The sequence below is a fragment of the Ictidomys tridecemlineatus genome, chromosome 5 (genome assembly GCF_052094955.1).
Source record: "Ictidomys tridecemlineatus isolate mIctTri1 chromosome 5, mIctTri1.hap1, whole genome shotgun sequence".
In the NCBI taxonomy this organism is placed as follows: Eukaryota; Metazoa; Chordata; class Mammalia; order Rodentia; family Sciuridae; genus Ictidomys; species Ictidomys tridecemlineatus.
The window spans coordinates 136209249-136234849 of NC_135481.1; the positions used below are offsets into that span (position 1 = coordinate 136209249).

At 44.7% G+C, this 25601-nt stretch overlaps 1 protein-coding gene across 3 annotated transcripts in view; it reads right to left on the reverse strand.

The window, feature by feature from the left end:
* Positions 1–1042: 1042 nt before the first annotated feature.
* The window catches only part of Wdr93 (WD repeat domain 93), a 45343-nt gene continuing 20784 nt past the window's right edge, over positions 1043–25601 (reverse strand). The window contains exons 8-17 of one of the 3 annotated variants that reach the window (XM_040274374.2): positions 23711–23795; positions 20086–20257; positions 18746–18816; positions 18111–18197; positions 16362–16481; positions 14948–15161; positions 13488–13551; positions 11500–11656; positions 11014–11218; positions 1043–1384 (exon numbers count right to left, since the gene is read on the reverse strand). In XM_040274374.2, coding sequence (XP_040130308.2) covers positions 1267–1384; positions 11014–11218; positions 11500–11656; positions 13488–13551; positions 14948–15161; positions 16362–16481; positions 18111–18197; positions 18746–18816; positions 20086–20257; positions 23711–23795 — 1293 coding nt within the window. In that variant the 3' untranslated portion in view covers positions 1043–1266. Of the gene's footprint in view, positions 1385–11013; positions 11219–11499; positions 11657–13487; positions 13552–14947; positions 15162–16361; positions 16482–16893; positions 18817–20085; positions 20258–23710; positions 23796–25601 lie in introns of those variants that run through there. The other 2 variants (XR_013439425.1, XR_013439424.1) reach the window with 2 other exon arrangements.

Here is a 25601-nt window from a genome sequence, read left to right on the forward strand (position 1 = left end):
AAAAAAGTGAAAACATGTGGGGATCAGCACGATAAATCCAGTTTATAGGATTATCCCCCTAACCTCCTGTTCTCACCTCTCATGTCTGTGTGTTCCCTATCACCCAACACTAAAAAAAATAATAAAAAACAAAACACCTGAATCCAAAAAATTACTCTTAACATTTAAGTTATTTTAGCCAACAAACTCCTTTTTGTTGAAGGTGATTTGAGTTGAGTTTCTGGACTTCCTGTTGAAAAAAATCCATCAGGACTCGTTTCAGGCTGATCCCAGTCATGCAACCTGAGTCTCCATTTCCCTCTCTGTAAAATGGGGATTATAGTAATATCCACATTTTTCAAGGTTACTTAAGGTTTATGGGTAAACTCACACACACCAAGTAAGTGTCAGTTTCTCATCACCTTTGGGTGCTGGGTAAGGCCAAGAACATCCTCCTAAATTCTGCTCCTTCATTCTAAAGAGCTTCCGCAGCACCTGATGTGAGGAGGAAAGAATTATTGGAAAGAGCTGCTTCTGCCTTTGTGTTTTCATTCCCTTAGCAGGAAGGCGAGAGAGGGCAGATTGTCCCAGGTGGGGACCCCTTCACACAGGGGACATTAAACCAATCAATGTTGGCACCATAAGAGATGTTGTGCCAGTGAGGGGCATGAAGTGTGATCCAGGGGAGGAGCGAATGGGAGCACAAAGGAAGAGGTTGTCACAAACCCTGCAGGCAGCCAACTTCCAGGGCAGTTTATCAACCACAGCGAGGCTGGGTGAGCCTCTAGGGCCGGCTGAAACAACCTCTGCAGTGCTCCAAGGAATCACATGGTGTCCTCAGAGAGGCAGACATTTCCTTACCACAGGGCCAGAACTCAGCCCTTCAAAGGTTCTGAAAAGGTTAGGAGTCCACAGGATGGAGAAGGGGTGGAAAGGGCCATGTAGTAGCTGCTTGGCATTTTGATCATTTGAGAAAATTGGCTCTCCAGGCCAGGGAGGGCCACTAGCTGGGCCCTGCTGGGGTCTAGGCGGGTAGAAATGATGGGACACACACTACAGCAACTTAGAGGCTGGAAACACTATCCCTGTTTATTTGGGTGACACATCTGCCCACTGGAGGGCACTGACAAGGGGCTTAGTGTTCAAAGGTTCCAGAATATACCTTTCCCCTGGCCAGCTCTGGAGAGGTCCCAGACCCCAAGTCCAGAACCCTCGAGTTGTGTCTTTTTGTCACTGTGTCCTTTTATTTCAGGGCATGCTGGGAGACCCTGCCTATTTGAAGCCTCTTCAGAGAGTCCCTGGAGTGAATTTCTTGGGGTTCTCTTTCTGGAGAATCAAGGAGTACTTCCGAAGTCGGGCCCAGTGATCATGTCCTTTCATCTGGTTCTTCTTCAGTGTCTGGAAGCTGAGGACCACACAACCAGAGATGAAAGGCCTCCCAAGCCTCCCAGCTTCCCAGCCCTAGGGCAGGGCCTGGTCACACTGGGTTCAACAGAGAGGCCCTGGGGGCTGGTACACTGCTTCATTACAGTGGCCCCAGGAACCAGAAAACCTTTACCCAGGAGACCAATGACAGGTCTAGTGCTCTAGGCCATTTGTGGCCAGGTGAGGTGGTGCACACCCGTAATCCCAGTGGCTCCTGCAGCTGAGGTAGAAGGGCTGCAAGTTCAAAGCCAGTCTCAGCAACTTAGCAAGTGTCTAAGCAACTTGGTGAGATCCTCTCTCAAAATAAAAAATAAAAAAGACTGGGGATGTGCTCTGTGGTTAGGCACCCTAGGTTCAATCCCTGTACCAAAACACAAACACACTAACCAGAAAGTCCACTTGAAAATGAAACAGGGTCGACATGCACAATGGAGTATTATTCAATCTTAAAAGGAAAGGAAATTCCGACACATGCTACATATTTTAATGAACCTATAGGACATTATACTGAGTGAGTCACAAAGGACAAACAATATATGGCTCACTAATCTGAAGACACTGGGTTTAGTTTTTTAAAGAATAAAAGTTTAAAAATCAAATCAACGCATGGTCACCACAGCACAAACTCCTCATTGTGTGTGAGGGGTGGACCTTTTCACCCAGTGCAGGGGCTATATGTACACCTGTGGCGGGTGTACAGACTCTGGCCAGGTTTCTGTCCCAGGTGCTGGGGTGAAGTTAGGCAAATAGGAAGATGGATACTTTTGAGAGGAAAGACAATGACTGTGTCTTTGGAGTTGTTTTAGGTTCTACATGGGAAACATCTACATGGAGATAAGCTAGTTCTAACTTTAAAAAGTAATCCATAATTACTTCTTCTTTGTACATTGCTTCCTCTTTTTTTTTAATTTTTTTTTTTAGTTTTAGGTGGACACAATGTCTTTATTTTATTTTTATGTGGTGTTGAGAATCGAACCCAGTGCCTCACACATGCTAGGCAAGCACGCTATCACTTGAGCCACATCCCCAGCTCCACATTGCTTCTTTTAAAGAAATAAAAATCATCCATATGTGGTGGCACACATCTGTAATCCCAGCAAGTTTGGAGGCTGAGGTCAGAAGATTGTAAGTTCAAGGCCAGCCTCAGAAACTTAGCAAGGCTTTAAGCAACTGGCAAGACCCTGTCTCAAAATAAAAAGGCTGGGGATGTGACTCAGTGGTAGAACACCCCTGGCCTCAATCCTCAGTACCAGAAAAGAAGTAAAATAAAAAACCTAAGTGGAAGTGTGTAATCCAAGGTTATGCACCTGCTTTTTACACTTCAGATCTTATCCCAGAAGTCATTTCTGGGTGGCAGATCACAGATCTGCCTTATTTCTTTTCTCTATTTGTGACACATAGGACAGTCACTCTTCTACTAGGACCATCAGAGCTACAATGCACATACTGGTACTGAAGCATCTTTGCCCATGTGTGGGAGAAAATGGGCCAAATAGAAACTCAGGTTTTGGACTCAAATGGCTTGGATTCAAACCCCATTCCTTTCCTTACAAGCTGGTGGCCTTGAACAGGTGAGTTGACCTCTAAAAGCCTCAGCTTTCTCTCTGTAAGTGGGGATAATGATGACGACATCAATGATGATGAATAAGTTGTACCCATAAAGCACTTAGCCTGGGACCTGGCATAGAGTAAATGCTCAATAAAAGTTAATTATAATAATACATATACTGCAAATAATAAATAAGTGGAACTGAATTTGCTGGTTTGAAGAGATCAGAAAAACAAAGCATTGACGAATGACATGCAGGAGACATGAAAAAATGGAACTGGAACCAGGATTTTGTTTGTTTTTCCAGTGCTGGGGGTTAAACCCAGGTCCTCATGCATGCTAAGGCAAGTATTTACCACTGAGCTATATCCTCAGCCCTTTTAAATTTTGAGACAGAGTCTTGCCAAGGTTCAGAGGCTGGCACTGAACTCGTGAACTTCCTGTCTCAGGCTTCTAAGTTGAAGAGATTCAAGGCATGCACTGCCTCACCCCACTTTAGAACAAGTTTTAAAAGGCGAATCAGCAGAGCCAGTTGGATAGTGGCACATGCTTATAATCCTGGAGACTCAGGAGCCTGAGGCAGGAGGATCATAAGTTCAAGGCTAGGCTCAGTAACTTAGTGAGACCTTCAGCAACTTAGGGAGAACTCATCTCCAAAATGAAAAATAAAAAGGACTGGGGATATAGATCAGTGGTAAAGCATCCCTGGATTTAATTTCCAGTACCAAATAAATAAGTAAATAACAAGGAAGACCAAAATAAAAACCATTAATGTGAACATGGGTGATTTTTAAAATATAATGCTGGTGTGTGGAAGGGATTTCTCTATGGATCTAGCAATAAATAGTGGCTAATCTTTACTGAGTACTGGAAATATACTGAGACACAGGACATTGTTTTCATCAAAGGTAACCAAGATTTGCCCTGGTCACACCGCTAGAGGGCACCAGAGTCAGGACTCCATCCTCACACTTCCTCTCTCCTCCCAACAGCCCAGAGCTTGCCCTGGGATTCTGATGCTCTAGACCACCAACCTCCACCAAACCTAAGGGAGATGACAGTTCACACTTACAACTTCTATTTGGCTAAACAAGCAATAAAATAACTTCACTCCAAAGACAAACTAGGATACATTTCTTGCAGCATCAACAATGAAATCTTGGGCTGGGGATGTGGCTCAAGCGGTAGTGCGCTCACCTGGCATGCGTGTGGCCTGGGTTCGATCTCAGCATCACATACAAACAAAGATGTTGTATCTGCCGAAAACTAAAATATTAAAAAAAATTCTCTCTCTCTCTTTAAAAAAAATTAAAAAATGAAATCTTAAAATTCAAAGAAAATGAACACATCTATAGAAAAGAGACAGAGGGCAAATTGCAGAGAAGAAAGAGAAATTTACAATATTGGACATGTAACTAAAAGGCTAAATTTTAACTCTTACTTTCCAAATTAAAATAATACCAAGCTATTGATTTTCTGCTTCCATAGCCAGTGTGGGAAGTGTTGAGGGACAGGAGGGCGAGTTAGGAAACCATCATCATTCCAGCGTGCCTACTCAACCTCAAAGTCACCTCCGAGAATTTGCCCTACAGGAATTAGGGAAATCTCACCAACATGGTGAAGTGGTATGAGGGCTGCTTCCCAGCAGCCCCTGGGGCTCTGGCTCTAGACCTAGGAAAGTGCTTATTTGTTTGCTGACATGGGAACTTGGTGACATTAGCCCATGATTAGGAAAAGCTGGTGGAGGGGAGGAGACTGCCAACCAGATGGAAGAGAGCATGGCGGAGGAAGCAAGATCTGGGTGTCATGGGGAGCTGGGTGGCTGAGACTCCAAATCCTGGGGTATGAGCAGCGTGCCTCTATCTCTGAGTCAGGAGGCAGGTGAAGTATAGGGGGACAGGAGGACAAGAAGGAGAGGGTAGCCAAGGGACCAAAGCCAAGGCAGAGATGAGGGCGGAAGGCTGCTGGGAGAGTGAGCAGAGACGAGGGACTGAGCCCTGGGTGGTACCAACTCGTAAACACAGTGGGATTTCCTCTGCTCAGCGGTGAGGAAGGAGAGGGAGGCAGCCTGGTTCATCTGATGCTGAGCATTAACTGACCAGGGGGGTATGGAAGCCCCCTGAAAAAGGCCTTTAGAGAGGCATGACACCCTCTCTCCATCATCAGATCAAAGTGAGTGCTTTCTATTGTTTCAGGAAACATACTGACAAGGGGTGTGTGTGTGTGTGTGTGTGTGTGTGTGTGTGTGTGTGTGTGTGTGTATGCATATGTTTGTTTATTCCACAAAGTCCAGTTGCCTATTTGAAAAGTGGGAGAGAAGCTGGAACAACTTCAAGTCCCTGCACAAAGCTTTTGAACTCAACAGCCTGGTCTGAGCTCTCTGACTGTACAAATAACTCTGGAAGAGGTTCAGCCCTTTCTCAAGAAAGGCAAAAGACTGCCAGGTGAAATCCTAGCAACTCAGGGGCCTGAGGCAGGAGGATCACCAGTTCAGAGCCAGCCTCAGCAACTTAGTGAGCCCCTCCGTCTCAGAATAAAAGATAAAAAGGGCTGGTGGTGGAGCTCAGTGGTAAAGTGCTCTGGGTTAAATCCCCAGTACCAGAAAAAAAGAAAAAGAAAAAAAAAAAGGATTGTTAGGGGAGGTCCATAATGTTGGCCTTCAAGGATAAAGGGAGCCATTCCTCACCTTCCTCCTCCCACCTTGATGACCATGTCGCCTGGCCTCACCCAGCACTTGCTGCCTCCATCCCCTCCCAGTGAGAGAGCTATGTGCTGTGTGAATTAGGGACTGTTAGGTCATTCAGGAGCCCAGTTTATGGCAGAAAGCTAGTGTGAGAGTCTGGACCTTGCAGGGCCTTGTATACTGAAGAATATGATGTGACACTAATTTTGTCTGTCCCCTGGTGTCCTCTAAGTTCTGTCCTCTTGTGAACAGCCAGAGATGGCAGACACTAAAACAGAGTGTCCAGGCTGATGGAAAGGGTGCCCCGGAGGACCTGAGTTGGAAGGAGCAGAGGTCTATAGGGCGGGTGGCACATTTGTTGCCAACTGGCCTCCTTTCAAAGCCCTAAGGCAGGCTGTTTCACACTGGTTGTTAAGTCCCAGTGCGATTTTGTGAAGACCATTTGGACAGACTAGAGCAAGTTTGAAACTTTGAGTCTATTGCCACATGAATCCTTGCAGTTTCACCTAGTTTTAAGGCCAAGGGAAACTAGAAACAAGGAGTAAACAGCAGAGAGAGACAGAGAGAGACAGAGAGAGAGAGAGAGAGAGAGAGAGAGAGAGAGAGAGAGAGAATGCAAGCCAGCACATGCCTGTAATCTTAAGTGTCTTGGGAAACTGAGGCAGGAGGCCTACAAGTTCCAGGTCAGCCTGGGCAACTTAGAAAGACCCTGTCTCAAAATACAAAACAAACAAAAAGGGCTGGAGATGTATCGAAGTGGTAAAGTGATCCTGGGTTTAATTCCCAGTACCAAAAAAAAAAAAAAAAAAAAGAGGGCATGGTCCCAAACCTCGGGGCCTGTATGGGATAAAGTGAGGCGAGTGGAGCATTAGTGACGGCATCTGGATGGTGTGTGTGGAAATGTATCTCAAAGCTCCTGCAGGTTTGAGAAATCACACAATGAAATTCTAGGCTGTGCTCCTTGGGAAAGCCCTGGACATCAGGCCTCAGAACAGGTAGAATGGGAGAAACTTCTTGAAGTGAAGTGTTTCCCAATTAATCCGTGGGCCCAAACTAGAAGATGAGTTGCCTGGAGGCATGTGGTTCACCAAGTAAAGGCCTCAAGTCTGATCCCTGAGGCAACCAGGAACTAGGCCTGCCACCTGCTGCTATGTCCCCCAGCTTCCCCTCGGCTCACACTACTGCCAATCCCAATCCCTGCCTCTGACCACCCCATTGGTCAGCTCTTCCCTATAGAAGGTTCCAGAGGATCCAGTCCTCTGCATCCTACCCAGCTGCTGTGGGCCTTCCTGGGGAGGAGCTGGGACTGGGACCTAGTAGCTAGTGTGGACAGAGAGAGAGGCAGTTGTGAGGAGGGAAGTGGAAGAGTCCCTCCCATTCCTTGTTGGGGGACCAGGATGAGCTTCAATATTCCAGTGATGGGGAAAGTCAAGATAGAAAGGATATTTTTCTCCTAATCCAAGTAGTCCAACTATACAGCAGTGAAGTAAATTAATAGACAGCCTTCCCATGGAATATTATACAGTAATGAAAAAATATATTCACAAATGCTATAGTTTGGATTTTGAATTTTCCCCAAAGGCCCAAGTATTTTAACTTGGACCCATGTGTTTTCACTTGGTCCATGTGTTTAAGATGCTATTAGGAGGTGGTGGCCTAGTGGGAAGTCCTTAGGTCACTGGGGATGTGCCCTCTGAGGGAGTTGAGGAACCCCAGACCCTTCTTCATTCTCTTTTTGCTTCCAGGTCAGAAAGGGAGTGGTCTTCATCTGCTATATCTCCCACCCCATGACTGGGCTGCCTTGCCACATACAAAGCAACAGGGCCCATCAATTATGGATTGAAATTGCCAAAATCATGAGCCAAAAATAACCTTTTCTATTTATAAGTTATTTATCTTGGGTATTTTATTACAGAGACAGGAAACTGACTAGAGATGCTTTTCTCAAAATTAAAAATATATTAAGTTATATTCTGGAGTGACAAAGTCAGATAAAAAGTGAACATGTGACACAATCTCAACTTGGTGACAATGCCAAGGTAAAAGACCTGGAAGGAAATATTAATAGTGGTGCTGCTGATATTTGGAGGTAAAATCATGAATTATTTAAACTTCCCTTCTTGGCTTTTATTTCCCTGTTCTCCAAATTTCTACTAGTATGTGTTTATTTATTTATATTTATGACTTTTACCAGAAATAGTGAATATATCTATTTTTTTTTCCCAATGGGAACTTAACTTTTTCAGAGTAGTAGATTTACACTTGAAGCAACTTCCATGGGCTGATGTAGGGTTCAGCAGGTGTCACCTCAGGTGAGGTTGAGAAATGTCAGCCTAGGGCCAGGTGGGAGGGGAGCTGCCTGGAGCTGGAGTTGCAGCCTTTGTGTAAAGACAGAAGGCTCACCTTTTCCAGGCCAGTAAAGGGGGTCAGGCTCAGTGGCCCGTGCAGTGGTGGCGCACACATATAATCCCAGGTACTTGGGAGGCTGAGGCAGGAGGATTCAAATTTGAGACCAGACTCAGTAACTTAGCAAGACCCTCAGCAACTTAGAGAGACCCTGTCTCCAAATTAAAAATAAAGAGGACTGGGGTTGTAGCTCAGTAGTAAAGGTTCAATCATGAAGACCCTCCCACCACACAAAGGAGAACAGAACAAAATAAAAACAAGAACATTAAACCAGGAATTCTCCAGTGAGAAAGCCAGAAAGTCCCAGGCCATGACTCCCCTTCCCAAGAGAGCGCCTCTTCACAGCCTGGGTAACCTCAGGCTCCTGGCTTATTTCTCCACCATTATTTTAAACCTATTTGCTAAAACAATGCATACATATTTTTGTAAAAACGTTGCAAATAAACAAAAAGGAAACGATCACACACATTTCCACCACCAAGATATAACAATGTTTGTATTGCCAAACACATTTCCCATCTTCTTTCCTACTCAAGGTCAGGATTATATGTAAACAACATTTTATAACCTCTTTTTATTTTGAAATTTTTCAAACCTGTAGAGAAGTTGCAATGAACTTTCCCCTAGATTCACCACTGTTAATGATTTACCTCTCTCCCCGCCCCAATAAATATTTTTCTACATTTCACCATCTGTTAAAAATTTCACTTTCTTTCTGTCTCTCTCTGTAAATATTTTGCTGGGACATTTGAAAGTAGTAGACATCATGATACTTCCTCCTAAACTCTTGGCGGGATTGCTTACATGCCCTAGTCATCAAGGGTCACAATAAGAGACCTCCATACAAGGAAGAGCTGAGCATTACTGTCCATCTTTAATTGGGGCAGAGTCAACAGTCCCCTTGGTCATTGTCCCTTTCCCTCCCTCTTAATAAATGGGCATGCTTTCCTCCATGAGATACTGAGAGTCACTAGAGCAACCCAGCACAACACAGCAAGAACAATAAATGTAGCAGGTAGAGGACTCAGGGCTCTGGGTTTGATCCCCCACACCACAAGGAAGGAAGGGAAAGAAGGAAAAAAGATGGCAGGTAAGGGATGAAAGCAGAGTGGTGCTGCCACCTAGTGGTGACATTTGGAATTTCCCCAGGCATTTTGCATTAACAGGAACCAGACACATGCTCATCATGCCCACCATTTACAGAGGAATCACTTCCACTTTACATGTACTGTCTGACTTAATACTACAAACCCTAAAAATTAGGCATAATCAAAATATCCAGGACAGCCTGTCACCATACATGTGTTTGAATGAATAAGAAAACTGAGACTCTCAGAGGTTAACTGACCCAAGGCCTTATAGTTAGTGAGTGGTAGCGTCAGAATTCAAACCCAGGTCCGTTTGGCTCTAAACATGGAGTCTAAATAGAGAGGAGAAATGATCCTGAAGAGATCCCCAAAGCTCAAAGGTGTTACGTAAGGTCATGGGGGCTCCGGAAGGGAACTGACCTGCCAGTCCAGTCACCAAGCTCTGAAGCGTCAGGCCTGGGATGAGGATCCATAGCCCACTGATGACCCCATTCCACCAAAATTGAGCGGTCGGATACTGGTGGGAACTACCAATGACTTGAAAATCCCCAGAAATTTATTGAGATGGATTAGAAAAGAGTTCTGTTTTTCCAGGGTGGACTGAGTACAGTTCATTGTGTTTTCAGAGCAAAAAGGAAAGCAAACCAAGAACTGGGAAGAATGGGAAGTAGAAGAGGAAGAGGAGAAATTCATACATTAACTTTTATCTAGATAATGGAAGTGGCTGGCAAATACTGAATAGTTTAAGGCTTTTGGTGGGTGCATGTTTCCATCATTACTATTCAGCTCTTCAGTTGTAGCACACAGCAGCCATAGATAACTTGTGAACAAATGCGCATGACTGTGTCCAAATATAACTGTTTTTAGAAGGGGCTGGGACTGTGTCTCCATGTTAGAGATTTGCCTAGCATGCATAAGCTTTAATCCCCAGCACTGCAAACACCAACACCCTTTATTTTTTTTTTTTTTTGAGAGAGAGAGAGAGAGAGAATTTTTTAATATTTATTTTTTAGTTTTTGGTGGATACAACATCTTTATTTGTATGTGGTGCTGAGGATCGAACCCAGGCCGCATGCATGCCAGGCGAGCACACTACCGCTTGAGCCACATCCCCAGGCCAATCTTTTATTTTTAAAAACAACAGTGGGCTGGATCTGGCCCATGGGGTCATAGTTCATCAACCCAACTTAATGATGTGCCTTTTTTTTTAAAAAAAATTTATTTTTTAGTTTTAGGTGGATACAATATCTTTAGTTTATGTTTTTATGGTGCTGAGGATCGAACCCAGTGCCTCATGCATGTGAGGCAAGCACTCTATCACTTAAGCCACAACCCCAGCCCTGCAAATGTGCTTTAAAAAAAAAAAAGGAATTTAGGGCTGTGGATATAGTTTGGAGGTAGAGAGGTTGCTTGGTAAGTATGAGGCCCTGGGTTCAATCCGCAGCCCCTCAATAAATTAATTGAGAAAATAAAAAGATGGTCATGACAGAAAGAAAACATCCAACAGAAGTCTTCCTCTTCTACCAAACTGAATTAATTACTCCTTTCCTACTAAAATGAATGGGGAGTATGGCCTATGTGGTAGCAACCTTCATTCAGGGAAGAAATATTTTATTCTTTATTTTAATTTTGATACTGGGGATTGAATGGGGTGGGGTTCCACCACAAGCTCCATCCCCAGCCCTTTTTATTTTATTTGGAGAGGGCCTCACTAAGAGGATGGTTTTGAACTTTCAATCCTCCTGCCTCAGCCTCCCAAGTTGCTGGAATTACAGCATGCACTCATTTAAAAGCTGAAAGGACCTTCCACAAAACAAACTCTACTGTCTCTTGACCCAGAGACAACCCAGATGCTGGGAGGGATAAGACGCAGAAATCTTTACCTCTTCTGGAGGAAACGCTGGCATCTTTCCTCCAATGGCAGCACTCGGGAGAACACCTTGTCATCTACCAAGTCCTTTAGAGGAATGGTGCAGTTTTTGGAGATGTTTTCCAGGAGTGGATAGGTCTCAAAATTGAAATAGTATACAGAATTCCAAGGATCACTGGCGTTATCTGTGGTGGCTTCAGTTTCAGCTGGACAGCCCCCTGCCATGAAACAGGAACACCATGGCACCAAGGACACCATGCTTTCTCCATGGCACTGTGGCCCAGTGTGGGTGGGTGGGTGTTGCCCTCTGCTCATTAAAGGGCAGGGTCATCTGGATTGAGCTGAGAGGAGCTGGTTGAGCTGGTAGAACAGCAGTCCAGAGCAAGACTGTGCAGACCAGGCTGCAGGGTCCTTGGGCCCAAGGTGGAGTGGGAGGCAGCGGGGAGGATTGGGGGGTCAGTGAGGGCCTAGATCTGGGCAGCAGATTCCCCTCCCATACCATGGAGCAGGAAACATGGATGGTGTGAAGACACAACAAATAACGGTTCCCAGGGCACCTCCAGATGGTAGGATCTGGGGGGAGCAAAGGCACAGATGACGTCAGCCTTGGTCACATCCATGAGGTTCACAGAGCCATTCTTGGAAAAGATCAGCACCTGGGAAGCAAAGAGACGGTGAGGGGATTCTTACTGGACTTGGTCCCCCACAAAGCAGAGTCTGAAGCGAGACAATACAATGTGGAGTACTCTATGAGCTCTTGGGCACCCAGCCTCTGGGTCCACCCCAGGCTGCAAGGGGAAGTGCAGGTGTGAGCAGCTGCCCCCTCAGGGCTAAGCTTGGCAAACCACCCTCCACACACTGTCAGATCCAGGGCGCTGCTCCTTCTCTGCTGGCTTGGCTCCTCCTTCTATCCGGCCAGCATCTTTCTGAAGAGCTCCCCCTCCTCATGGCCAAGTTCCAGCTCCTCAACCAAGCCCCTCTGGTGCTCTCCTCCCACCCCTGGGGACCTGCTCAAGGCAGCCACCCTCCTGGCCCGAGATCTGAGATAGTCCCTCCTGCCTGGGCTCTTTCTCCCCGGAGTAGACAACTCACCCAGGTCTTCCAAAGCCCCTCTTGAGCCCACATCCCCTCCTGCAGCCATGCATTTCCCTCCCACAGCAGTGGAGGGCCTCTCACCCTCTGTACTCCACCTCCTGCTGTCTGTCCCTCCCTCAGACATGTTCCCATGAGGAGGTGTTTGGCTCTCTTCAGCACAGGAGCTGTGCCCTCATTTCCTTCATACTCCTCCCCAAGCTTGCAGGTCACCCCACAAACTGGAGGGATCCCTCTCAGTCACAACGTGAGCTCATTTTCCTTGTCCCATAAGGGCTGGCAATTCCCCTGGGAAATGACTCTCCCTATTTACCTCCTCTGTAACTTGGGAACCTGCTGGTACCTGGCTCCAACCGCCACTGACTCACTAGTTGGCTGGTGACCACAGAACGAACAGTTTTATTTTATTTTATTTGCTGTTCTGGGGATGGAATCCAGGGCCTCACATATGCTCAGCAAGTGCTCTACCACTGAGCTACACCCTCAGGCCCCAGAATGGATATTTTTTGCCCTGAGCTCTCTCAGAGCCTCTCCTGGAAATCCTGTAGGCCCTCACCCTCTGAAGGGCCACACTGGGAGTCACAGCTTCTCTCTCCTGGCCTGTGTCCCCTCAGATGGGCCTGTGGGAATTAGGAATTGGTTCTCTGCTCAGGATAAGCCAAACACCTCTCTGTCCTCAGCCTCGGTCAGAGGCAACCCACCATGAGAGCTCCATCTCTTCACATCTCTCCAACTCACCAGCCCTCTCAGAACATGCTGCTCCCTGCTCTACCTCTCCATGCTTCAAGCCCCGTCCCCTAGAAGGGTACATCTGTACCTTCTGCCTGGAGCACGGGGCACTCCATGGACTGGTGCCTCCACCCTGGACCCTGCCCCAGCCTGCTCCCTCCTCACACCCCACTCAACTTCCTGCAGGCCGAAGACCTGCCATCACTCTCCTGCCTCCATGGTGCTGCCTCAGCCCCAGCCCAACTCAGTCTTCACCTCCCCTCCCTGCTCCCAAACCCTGCAGATCAAGTAGGTGAATCCTGCTCTATTCCATGTGTTCATTACAAAATCATCACAGTTTTTCCTTGTGTTCTAGGGAAGCTGCTTGGTGATTTGTCTGACCTTCTAAATTAAACGTGAGCTCCATGAAGTGAGAGACTTTCTCTTATTTGTTAGTCTTAGTCTTTTTTTGGGGAGGTGCTGGGCCTCATCTCACAATGGCCCATACTAAGCATATGTTCCCACTGAGCTATGCCCTCAGTCTTGGATTGTCTTTTTTTTATTTGTTTGTTTGCATATCCAAAAGCTAGTCCAGGTGCCTAGCACATAGTAGGCCATCGACAGATAGGTTTTGAAGGAGGAATGAACACATTCATAGAAGAGAAATGAAAGGCACAAGGAACCTACCATGCCAGGTAAGGTTGGGACTGGGGCCACTGCACAGATGGCTTTATCTATATGCTTTGTGGGCCTGTAAGGGGGAAAAAAATAGACATTCTCTTACTTTAAAAGTTTCAAAATTTGACTTTCCTTTCCTGGGCACATATCCTGGGGAACCTCTTGACATGTACACCAGGAAATATGTGAGGAAGTTGTTCATGTGGCAAAAAAAAAAAAAAATACAAAACCTAGGAACAATTTCAAATTCTGTTAGCAGGAGGAGGCTGAAGTAATTGTGGTATATATACAATGAAAATAAAAGAACTGAAGCCAACGTGTGTAACTCTCAGGAACAATGTTGTAAAGCGAGTTAGAATAAAGACCATTGAAAAACAAGTTGGAGAGTACTTACAATATGGTTCCATCTATAAGTTTCCTAAACATGCACAGTTAAACACTAAGTTGTTTAGACACACAATCATACATACCTGGTTAATTCTTAAAGGAAATCAAAGGAATGATGAATTTAGAAAAACAATATGATGGATTGGAAAAAAAAAAAACCAATTGGCCATCAAAAGGCAGAGTCTATTTTTCTACTGCTTGAACACAGGAGTGGCCTGGGATGTGCTTTGACAAATGGGACAAGTAACATAAGCAGAGGCTTAAAAAACATTTGTGCATGGGACTGCTCTCTTGCTGCTGGGAAGCCTTGGGCTAGCATGTGAGGAAGCCTGACTATCCAGCAGGAGAGACCATGAGGAAGAGAACTGGGGTGTCCTGGCTGTCAGCCCACCAACCGCCAGGTATGTGAGTGAGGCCACCCCAGAAATCCCAGCCTCAGGCTGAGCTGCCATCCGCCTGCAAGCACCTGTGAGACTCCAGGCAAGACCAGTGGAAGACCTGCCTGACTGAGTCCAGCCCAAATTGCTGACCTACAGAGGCCAACAATGACTGTTTTCTTCAGCCATCAAATTTGGGGGTGGTTGGATAAAGTGCCAATTTGTAATTGGCACTGCTTCACTAAATCCTGATTAAGTACCAATTAATCATCTTTGGTGGGGAGTAGCAAGGATATGACCAGGGAGAAGCACAGAGGGAATCTTAATGGAACTGGAGATGATTCCTTTTCAGTGGGCAAAGAATGTTTTTTTTTTTTTTTGTAACACACACACACACACACACACATATCATATAGATTCGTTTGCATGCATACAATACTTTTTAAAATTAAAAAAGAGATCCCTGGGGAAACTGATGAAAGGTTATTTTGGCAGAACTAAGCTTTTTCTTGGTCATATGGGATATGAAAGATGCCCTATATGCTATCAAAAAAATTCATTAGACAAATTTGTCACATGCACATGACATTTTTGATCTGAGCAGTCACCAGTAGAGTGATGACCATACAGAGTGGACTTTAGTCAGGGAAGCTGTCAATCTTCACTATGAAATTGTGTTACATGTCTGGTCCCAGAGCCACCAACCTCTCAACAAGCATACTGATGGTAGGTTCTTGGGTCCCACTGGCCTCCACCAGATAGAGGGAAGCATCTGTGCAGAGCACCACACATTTCATCTGGGATTTCACTGGTCCCTCAGGAAACATTTTCTGTCCTTTGTGGATCAAGAAGTATTTTAGGAAGTGAAGACTTTGGCAAGTACATCCTTCAGGAAGAGCAACGACTCCAAGGGGGAATCCTAGAGAAAGTAACCACACAAGTCTGTCAGCAAAGGGCCCAGGAGGACCACAGGCACTGGTCAGGTGGCCAGCAAGTGTAGGAGAGATTTGTGGAAGGTGAGGCAAAGTCAAGCCATGCACGTTCTCTATCAGTGAACCCAGGAAACCCAGCGCCCAACAGGCAAGAACAGCCCCTCCAGGGAGCCCTTCCCTTTATGGAAAGGAGCTGGGGAAGAGGAGAACCAATCCCATGGAGTCAGCAGAAAATGAAGGGAGGCTACAACCCAGCCAGGGGCTGAACTGCACTGAACACAGGATGTGAAGGTGGATGGGCCGGGTGTGGTTTCAGAAAGAGAGCAGGTGTGCGTGTGTGTAGCCAAACAAGACTTTATCAATATCTAGAAAAAATGAGAAGAAGCTGTTGGTCAAGGGCTTATGAAATGGCAAACCACTGCTTCACTAATCCCTGTTAAGTCTGGTTATAGGGAGCCCCTCCCCTTGAGGCTGATCCATCTAGGGGAAATGGACAGCACTGATTTCTGCACTTTTGGAGCTGGACCCCAAACCTTGGGACTCCACCAAAGTGCCCCCTATTCAGAAGAGCTGCTGGTCTTGCTTTGACTCTTTACAAGTCTCTTTATCCAATATCAGAGTTCCTGGTGCTTGGAGCATAGGTGGAATAGCACAGAAAGAAGACTCAAGACTCACTATTTTGAGAACCTGGGAGATGGGGGGAGGAGATGGGAGGCTGCAGGACTCCCACTGTGCTGGGGTGGCCTCAGCAAGAGAGCAGTAATAACAAAGTATAATAACAAAGGCAAAGGTCACATTCCCAGGGCTTGGTACAATGTCAGGCACAGAGCATGCACCCAGTAAATACATGAGCAATGGGAAGTGTTGGCACATATAATGTTCAGTAAGTGTTTGCAGAATGAATGAGGAGAAAGCAGGACCAGCTGCCCAAGGTAATTATGAACTTACAGATAACAGAAGGTCCAGAGGCTCAGAAACAAGGTGGCAAAGCAAGTTAGAATAAAGAACATTGGAAAACAAGTTAGAGAATAATCAGAATGTGGTTCCATCTAAAGTTTTCTAAATATTCATAGCTAAACACTCCACATGTTTAGAGATACAGTCATAGGGTCCAGAGCTACTGGAGTCTCACTGACCAGAGATCCACCAGGTGGTCTGTAGAGAGGTGGGGGATGGTAAAGGCTCACCTTCAGCCAGGTCCCACAGGGTGAGCACACCGTCCTCACAGGCCAGCACCAGGTAGGAGGAGCAGCTGCTGAGCTGAGAGATGACAATGGGCGCAGCACAGGGCCACACACCCTCAGGGTCTAGAGGGAGGACCATTCATCAGGCTACCCCCAGACCCGGCCCTGCCTATCTCCCCTCCTTGACAACCTGAGACCCAGACTAATGCCTGTGCCCCAGGAGCACCTGCCTGGACTCCACCTCACTCCTCTCTAGAGAGTATCACTCTTCCCTAGGAACAAGATACTGAGTCACAGCTAAAGTTTAATGAAGGCTTCCTAGGTGCTAAAATTTGTATAAGGCACCCCACAGGAATTGTTTCATTTAATTTTCAAGAGGGTTCTATGAAGTAGGTCCTATTAGTATCCCCAGTTTACAGATGAGAAGACTGAGGCAGAGGAGTAAGTCATCTGCCCAAGGTCACACAGCCAGTCAGGAGAGAAGCACAGATTAGAAGCCAGGCTGCCTGGGAGAGTGACAGATGGAAAGAAACTCTTTCTTTGTGTTTTTTTTTTTTTTTTGACAATGTGAAAGTATAACATAAGTGTACAGCTCAAGCACTTACCGAAGCAAACTTGCTCACAAAACTGTCCTCATGGATTTGCCTAACAGCAATCGTCACCCATATTTCCTTAGTGCTTTTCAATTTCAAAGACTTTCACATACAGAGATTCTGGAATTTGTTCTACACAACACACACATGTAGTAGATCGTGATGGTGTAATGAATTAGCTCTGTATTTCAGGTGAGAAAACTGATTTGTGGTATGAAGTGACTGGCCCAGGACTACACAGTTTTCAGACAGCTGGGCAGGGATGATCCGAGCCCACCCTCCTTCTGTAACAGGGGTCCCTTTCATGTAACAAGGATCCATTTCATGCTTTAAATACAAGCCTTGCTGCTGCTTGACCCCTGGTTGCTTATTTCTAAATTGATTTTTTTCCCTTTCCTTTTCTCCCCTGTCCCCTCCCTAACAGTGGGGGAAGTAAAATTAACATTCTTCCTATCCTAAGTCAAGTTATCTGTCCTTCCACCCCTGACCATAAGAATAAAGAAACTCTGGATCTGTAAACAGAAACAACAGCTCTCTCAAGGATGCATCTTCCAACAATGCTACTTGGTATACACGCCACCTTTTTTTCCTATGGTGGTGAGGATTGAACCCAGGGGGTGCTCTACCACTGATTTACATCCACAGTCCTTTTTATTTTCATTTTAAGACATGGTCTTTCTAAGTTGCCAGGGCTGGCCTTGAACTTGGTCATCCTCCTGCCTCAATCTCTTGAGTTGCTGGGATTACAGGTATGTACCTCTGTGCCCAGTTGTTGTTCCCCCTTTTAAAGCCCTCTGTTCCCTGTGACATTTAGAATCAAAGCCTGAGACCTGAGTCTACTATGTTTCTCAATTGCTAGCAAATCAGTAAAACCTCTTTTTCCTTTTTCTCAAAACCCTGTCCTCATTATTAGATTTGAATCAGGGAAAGGACTTAGATTTCAGTATCACTTTCTCTATGGACCTGCCTCTGGGCTTTGTCCCTCTTGTCCTGTCATCTTGAAGAAACATGACAGTTTAGGGACAGACCCCTGAGGTCACACCATAGCTCTGGCTCCCTAAAGCAACAATGATGTATGGACCTCACACCCAGCTAAGCTGGAGAAGGAGGTGTCCTCAGGGCCCTGAGCTTAGGCCACTCCTGTCACACGGTAAAGTACCAGCTTTATCCTTCAGAGTTCGGTTGAGTGAATAGAGGAAGAAGTTGTGATGTCTGGTCCAGTGTATGCCAAGGATGCAGGCTACTCCTGGGAACGAAGAGAAGAAAGAGGTATCACATAAGAAGCCTGGTGGCCTTCTGCTCACATGGAAGGTGTCTGCTCAAGAGGAAGCTGGTTGGAAGTCTGAAGTGGTTTTTTTCTATTGGGCAGCAAATGACAGAGGGGTGAGTTTCCTGAGTCAGAAGGGCTGAGCACCAGGGGGGCTGTTTCTAGGGTCCACTCGCCTTCCTGGGCAAGAAGGACATTTTAAATGCCCCTGAGCTGTTTGCACATCTTCTATAAAACTGATGTCCGCTTGCTTCTAGGTGAATTCACAACTGAAACAGTCCAGCAAACATGTGCCCACATCCTCAGCTCTGGCAGTCACTCCCTGAAGGCTGTACTGGCCTCCTGATCAGAGAATCTGGGCTGAGGAGCTACAGATCCAAACAGGAACTGTTAGGCTCCAGTTGTCAAGCTATTTTCCGCCTTCATTCCCTCTTACCATAAAAGGTTGGCGTGTGGAACACCCCTAGTGCTTATTGAGGGATTTCCCTGCAGTGACTCCTTGCCAGGGCAACCATCTGCTCACCTACCTGAGGGGCTCCTGACTTCTGCTGGCATTGCAGTGAGGCAGCTGGGAAGGAGGAAGTGGAATGTGGCCGAACTGGGAAAGAGAGACAGAGTCAGAGACACGCAGGCTCCTCGGCAAGGAGGATGGCAGAGTCCCTACGTGACCAGACATGCACACATGAACCTCCCCAAGGGCACAAGCCAATCATGGTCTAGATGCTGGTCCTGGGAGGATGTGTAGACCTTGGAGGAGGGTGAGAACAGGTAGAACCGTGGATCACCCCCAGACCAGTATGGTGTTGGGCAGCTCCCACTAGAGCAGGCTCTCCTTTGGTGAGCCCTCTGTTGTCCAGAAAGATCCTTTAAAGAGCAGTCTTGGGTGATCACAAATGCTCTCTTATCCTGGGTGCAAAACAGCCACAGGTGTTCTGATAAACTGAGTCTTTTTTAAAAAGGTCCTGATTTATAAGGTTTGCAGATTTCCATGGTATAGACATTCCCATCAAGTTACAGCATTTTAACAGCTGTCTGCAAAACCCCTAAATGTCTCCCTAGGCAGTAGGAGTGGCTGCAGCGCACCAATGAACCTGGCCAGGGTTCTGGGTCTGTCACAGAGAGCAGCCAGGTAGCTGCCATTAGGGTGTGGTCCTCAGACTTTATGTCCTGAAGTGAGGAAATCTGAGGTCTACTTGGCAGCAAGATGAGACTCACAGCAGCTGTGAAGAGGGCTTGTCCCTAAAACCAGCCCCACTACAGCTACTTCAGATACCTTGGCTCAGTTTTTACCCATACAACATGGAGTTAATGAGGTCTAACTGCTGACAGGTGTACCCATTAAATGTATTGTGATAATTAAACAACTATATACCTAAACCACATTACATTTAGAAAGGCAGGAAGGATATGAAGAAAAATTGTTAACAGTGGTGACTTTTATTTCCATCTTTAGAATCTTCAGTGTTTTTCTTTAGAAAATCAGGAAAAAAAATTTAAAGAGGAGTCATACATAGAACTTAAAACTTATTTCTCATCTCTGTAGGTATATATTCTTTTTTTTTCCTTCCCCTGCCCCCTCCACTGGTAGTGCTAGGGATGGAACCCAGGGCCTCTTGCACATTCTAGTAGGAAAAGGCTCTACCACTGAGCTATGCTCCTTGCTATTGCTCCTTTTAAATCCATGCTATCTGCCTTTGATCTCATTAAGTTAAAGCAATCTCCATTCAACATTTCAAAACAATCTGCTGAAGTTCCCTATATTTCTCCAAACCCAAAAGAGCTTATTTGGGATTAGTTGGGTCCTTGGATTGGTCCCTGTGTACCGAGACAGCTGAAGCTCCAGGGGCTAACTGGGGAGCAGGTTTACCTGAGTGGCTCCTCCTCCCATTCCTCATCCAGGAACTTCCTGTAGGAGGTGTAGAAGATCTCTGCTTGGTGTTCCCACTGACTCTCCTTGATGAAGTGATTCTGCCCAGAGCCCAGCCCATAGCAGTCTTCTACCTTTGCAAAGACTTCCAGAGGACTTTTAAATGTCGTGCCTTGGGATGAAAAAATTCCAGAATTAGTCAAATCACCTGACTTCCTCTTCCTAATCTCCCCCAACTTTTTCTATGCTTCCCACTTTCCTGAAGAAGCCCCATCCTTGGAAATCTTGCTCTGCAGCGGGTCTGTGAGCCCAGGAGTTCAGTCTCTGTGAGCCTCGCCCCTGCTCCACCTGTCACAGAGCCCAGGCAGAAAGCAGTGTTCTCCCTCCTATGTCTCCTATGACCATCTTTCTCACCACTTCTGGATTATAGAATGTCTCCCGAGAAGCCAGGGAAATGTTCACAGTGCTGCTAGATCACTTTAGATCACTGTCGCCATCTCCCCAGCTAAGCTGGGCCTAAACCTGCCAGTGACCATGGCTTTCCAGCCGATGCTGAGGACCCACATCATTCATTTGACTCGGCTTCTTCCTATGCTGATGTTTATCCAATTACCTTCCTTGAAAAAGTCTCCTTTCTCTGTCAATCATTTTTTCCCACCATTTCATTTCCCAATAACCTTTAATTTCCTTCTTTTTCAATGGTTCCTATTTCACAGTAACATTGGGTGATTTATTCTGTGGGTCTAAACCTTGAGTTTCAGCATTCAGTTCTCTTTGGAAAGTGCCTGGGTCCCTTGAGTTGCCCCAGAAGCTTCACAGTGCCCCAGGCTGCTTCCCCAGAGACAATTATCTTCAGTTTCTTCCATAACTTTCTGAGGTTTTATAAACACCCAGTATCATATTATACTGGAGTAGTTCTCAAAGAGTGATATCAGACCCCCAAGGGTCAGAGTCACCTGGGACAGGAATAGAAATGCTGATACTATTGGAACAGAAACTCTGACAAGACCCGCAATCTGGGTTTACTGGGTCTTCCAATTGAGTATGATAAAGCCAAACTTTGGAAATTGTTGTTATGCCTAAACCTTCTGTATTTTCACTTAACACAGAAACTTGGAGACCAGTTCACATTAGTAGAATAGATTCTTCTCACTGTTGCTTATTTTTATTCATTAAGCCTTTTTCTTATTGTGAAATATAACACACAATCAGCAAAGAGCATGACAATACACATCCTAGTAAATTATTCTAAAGCAAACACCTGGTACTTCCTACTCAGGTTAAGAAAAAGAATATCACCAGATGCCTAGAAGCTTCACAGGGCCCTTTTCCAATCACAATCCCCAGGAAGAGTGGCAAGCACTCTCCTGTTTTAAGTAGCCACTTCATTGCACTTATTTATACTTTACCTATCTAAACACACATCCTAACTGCTATATCTTTGTTTTGCCTGATTTTGAACTGTACATAAGGAGAGCCATATTGTATTAACACTATCTGCTCTCTTTTTCTCTCTATCGTTTGTGAAATGTATTCACAATTTGTTGTATTATATTTTGTTGAATGAACATGGTACAGTTTTTCTGATAGACAGTTGGTCATTTCTTATTTGGCGCTGAGAAGGGAATTTAGGGATACAGAGAGAAGACTGAATCTTAAAAGAGAAATGTCCATAAACCATTGGTATGCACAACAAACCACTCAGCCCATGTCCTTGTGCTACCATCTTGCCTGAGACTCACCTTGATGAAATGCAACTAAATTGCAAGGTAACACAGGCATCTGGAGGGGCCGCTCCTTTAGGGAGAATGTGCATTTGAGACTTTTGTGACTGAGAAATGACCCTACCCTCATTATAATAGTAAAAACACAACTCTGGGTGGAGATTTAAGATGCTAATGAGACACGCAATATATGAAGAAGCATGATCAGAACATGCGAGGGCAATGTACAAGTGCAAGGAAAGCTGGAGAGAAGTTGTAAGACCCTGTCCCTACTCTACCTCCAGTCCATTACTCTCCCTAGATACTGTCTTTTGCCAGAGTAAGGCAAGGTGACTCATTCTGAGATCTGTCCACACTCCCTCTTTCTCGAGTGTATACATTTTGCTTTCCAATAAAGCTCTTCCTTTCTTTCTCTACAATCTGACTCATGCTTACATTCTTTTCTGTGATGGAGTCAAAGACTTGGAAGATTTCTTCTGCCTCTGGAGAGACAAGTTTTTATCTCCATATGGACAACTGGAACAGGGGGCGGTGACATTGTTTATTGAAATGACCACTCTTTCTCCACATCTCAGTAGTGTGTCCACCTAGCCTCAAGTGTTCATTTATGCATGGCTCCATTCATTTATGCAATTTTGTTGCATTTCATCAAGATGCCTTTCAGGCAAGGTGGTGAGCACAGGAACACAGGCTGGGTTGTTTGCTGTGCATACCAATGGTTCATGGGCATTTCTCTTTTGAGAACCAGTCTTCACTCTGAACCCCTAAATTCTTCTTATGTTTACGTTTATCGTCCCTGTTTTGTTCATCCATTTTTATGTTCACTATTTCTTTTTTTTTTCTTTTTCACTTTTTGCCAGTGTCAGGGATTGAACCCAGGGCTTCCCACTTGCTAGGCAAGTGCTCTACCACTGAGCTACACCCCAGCCTCTATGTCTATCATCTTTACCTATCACTAGTTTTATATTTCATTTATATTTTTATTATTCACTTACCTTTTCTTAATAAAAGTGAATTGGCTATTCTTGGCCCTTTGCACTTCTGTCTTTGTTTCTTATTCCTTGTAAAATGTTCCTTTTACAAATGTGCCAGATTTTATCTAACCAATCTGCTGCTCTCCAAATAATGCTGTAGTAAATTTGGATGTGGGGAGGTGATAGGGAGGGGATCCAGGATTTCATGCATGCTAGGCAAGTGCTCTATCACTGAGCTACACCCCCCCACACACCTCCAGTGATCATGCTTGTGAGATCCTGAGAAGATAACACTCTGTATTCTCTGCCTAAGATGCTTATCCCCTCTGCTCCTCTTGACCAATGCCCACTTAATCCTCAAAACCTTGCTCAAATGCCCCTTTGTTTACTCTCTAGGCAGAGTTAGCCTCTCCTTCCTCTGTGTTTTCATGGGCCTACATGTTCCTAATTGCTGTACTTCTCCCTTGGTGGACAATCAGCCTCTAGAGTGCAGGAGATGTGACCTCCTCATGTTCATGCCTGATGCACTATGGGCACTCAGTAAATACTGATCAATGCATTAACACAGAGATGCAGGAATAACGAACTCCAACCCACAATTAAATCAACTAAATGAATTAATACAGGCATGTAGGAACTGACAAATTCCACCTAGCAACTAGAAACAATGTCTCGCCTCACCTTCCAATTCTGTTACTATATCTTTGTAACATGTATAGATGGATTGATTGTTTGTTTTTAGGCCCCAGAGCATAAGTTCATAAGAGTTTTTAAATGTCCTCTTTAGAACTATGCATTTAATTAGACATTGCTGCTAATAAATAGAAAAAAAAAAAAAAGGAAATGTGGAGACAGACCAAGGAGTGGGAAAATGGAGAAATCAATAGCAAAAGGAAAGAAAGAAAGTATTAACTGAACTGTAATTACCTGTTATAGGTTTAGGTGGTTTGATCTTCATTATGGGAACTGGAAAACTCAACTTAATATCACCTCTAAAATAAATGTTCATATCCTAAAACAAGGAAAAGGATCCATTAGTAAGCCAACAAAGGAGACAATATGAAATCATTAAAAACTCTCATTCTTAAGAAGGCAGAAAGAAATGGAAAAGAAAGAACAGATGGAACAAATAGAAAGTAAATAGCAAAATAGTAGATTTAAACTCCAACATATCAATAATTATATTCAATGCACATGGTCTAAACACCCGCAATAAAAAGGCAGAGATTACCAGATTGTATTAAAAAATACAAACCAACTCTATGCTATCAAAAAGAAATTCAGTTGAAATGTAAAAAAGTAAATGTGGCCGGGAACTGTAGCACATGCTTATAATCCCAGCAGCTAGGGAAGCTGAGGCAGCAGGATTGCAAGTTCAAAGTCAGTCTCAGCAGCTTAGTGAGGCCCTAAGCAACTTAGCAAGACCCTGTCTCAAAATGAATATAAAAAGGACTGGGGGCAATTATCAAGAATACAAATAACAATAAATGTTGGCAAGGATATGGGGGAAAAGGCACATTCATACGTTGCTGGTGGGACTGCGAATCGGTGCATCTCCTCTGGAAAGCAGTATGGAGATTTCTCAGAAACCTTGAAATGGAACTACCATTTCACCCAGTTATCCCACTCCTGGGCATATACCCAAAAGATTTAAAATCAGCATACTATAATGATGCGACCACATCAATGTTTATAGCAGCTCAGTTCACAATAACTAAACTATGTAACCAATCTAGGTGCCTTTAAACAGATGAATGGATAAAGAAAATATGGTATATAAACACAATGGAATATTACTCAGCCATAAAGAAGAATGAAATTATGGCATTTGCTGGTAAATGGATGGAACTGTAGTGTATTATGCTAAGTGAAATACACCAACCCCAAAACTAAAAGCCAAATGTTCTCTCTGATAAGAGGATGCTAATAACATGATAAGGGGGGCAGGGAGAATAGAAGTTCATTGGATTGGACAAAGGGGAATGAAGGGAAGGGAGGCGGAGATAGAAATAGGACAGACAGTAGAATGAATCAGATGTAATTTTCCTGTGTTCATAGATGAATACACAACAACCATAAGAACAAATTTAAAAAATTAAAAGACTGGGGATGTGGCTCACTAGTTAAGCACCTCTGGGTTCAATCCCCAGTACCAAAAAAAAAAAAAAAAAAGAGCAAGTAAGTAGGCAGGCACAGTGGCACACAGCCATAATCCTAGCGGTTCTGGAGGCTGAATCAGGAGGATCTGAAGTTCAAAGCCAACCTCACCAAAAGTGAGGTGCTAGGCAACTCAGTGAGATCCTGTCTTTAAATAAAATACAAAATAGGGATGAGGATGTGCTCAGTGATTGAATGCCCCTGAGTTCAATCCCAGGTACCCACCACCAAAATAAAGGAAGTAGTAAATGTGTTACAAGTATTTTTTAAAAAATTTTTAGTTGTAGATAGACACAATACCTTTATTTTGTTTATTTATTTTTATGTGGTGCTGAGGATGGAACCCAGTGCCTCATACATGTGAGGCAAGTGCTCTACCACTGAGGTACAACCTTAGCCCCAAAAGTATTTTCAAAAGGTATATCTTACTAAAACTAATCAAAGGAAGGCTGGAGGCTATATTAGTATCTGACTTAGAAGATTTCATTCAGAACAAAGAATATTACCAGGAACCAAAGGGTCAGTGAGTAATGATAAAATGGTCCATTCATTGGAAATATAACATTCCATAAGATTATACATCTAATAATAGCTTCAAAATACCTGAAATAAAACTCATAAGAGTGAAAGAAAAAGGGCTGGGGTTGTGGCTCAGTGGCAG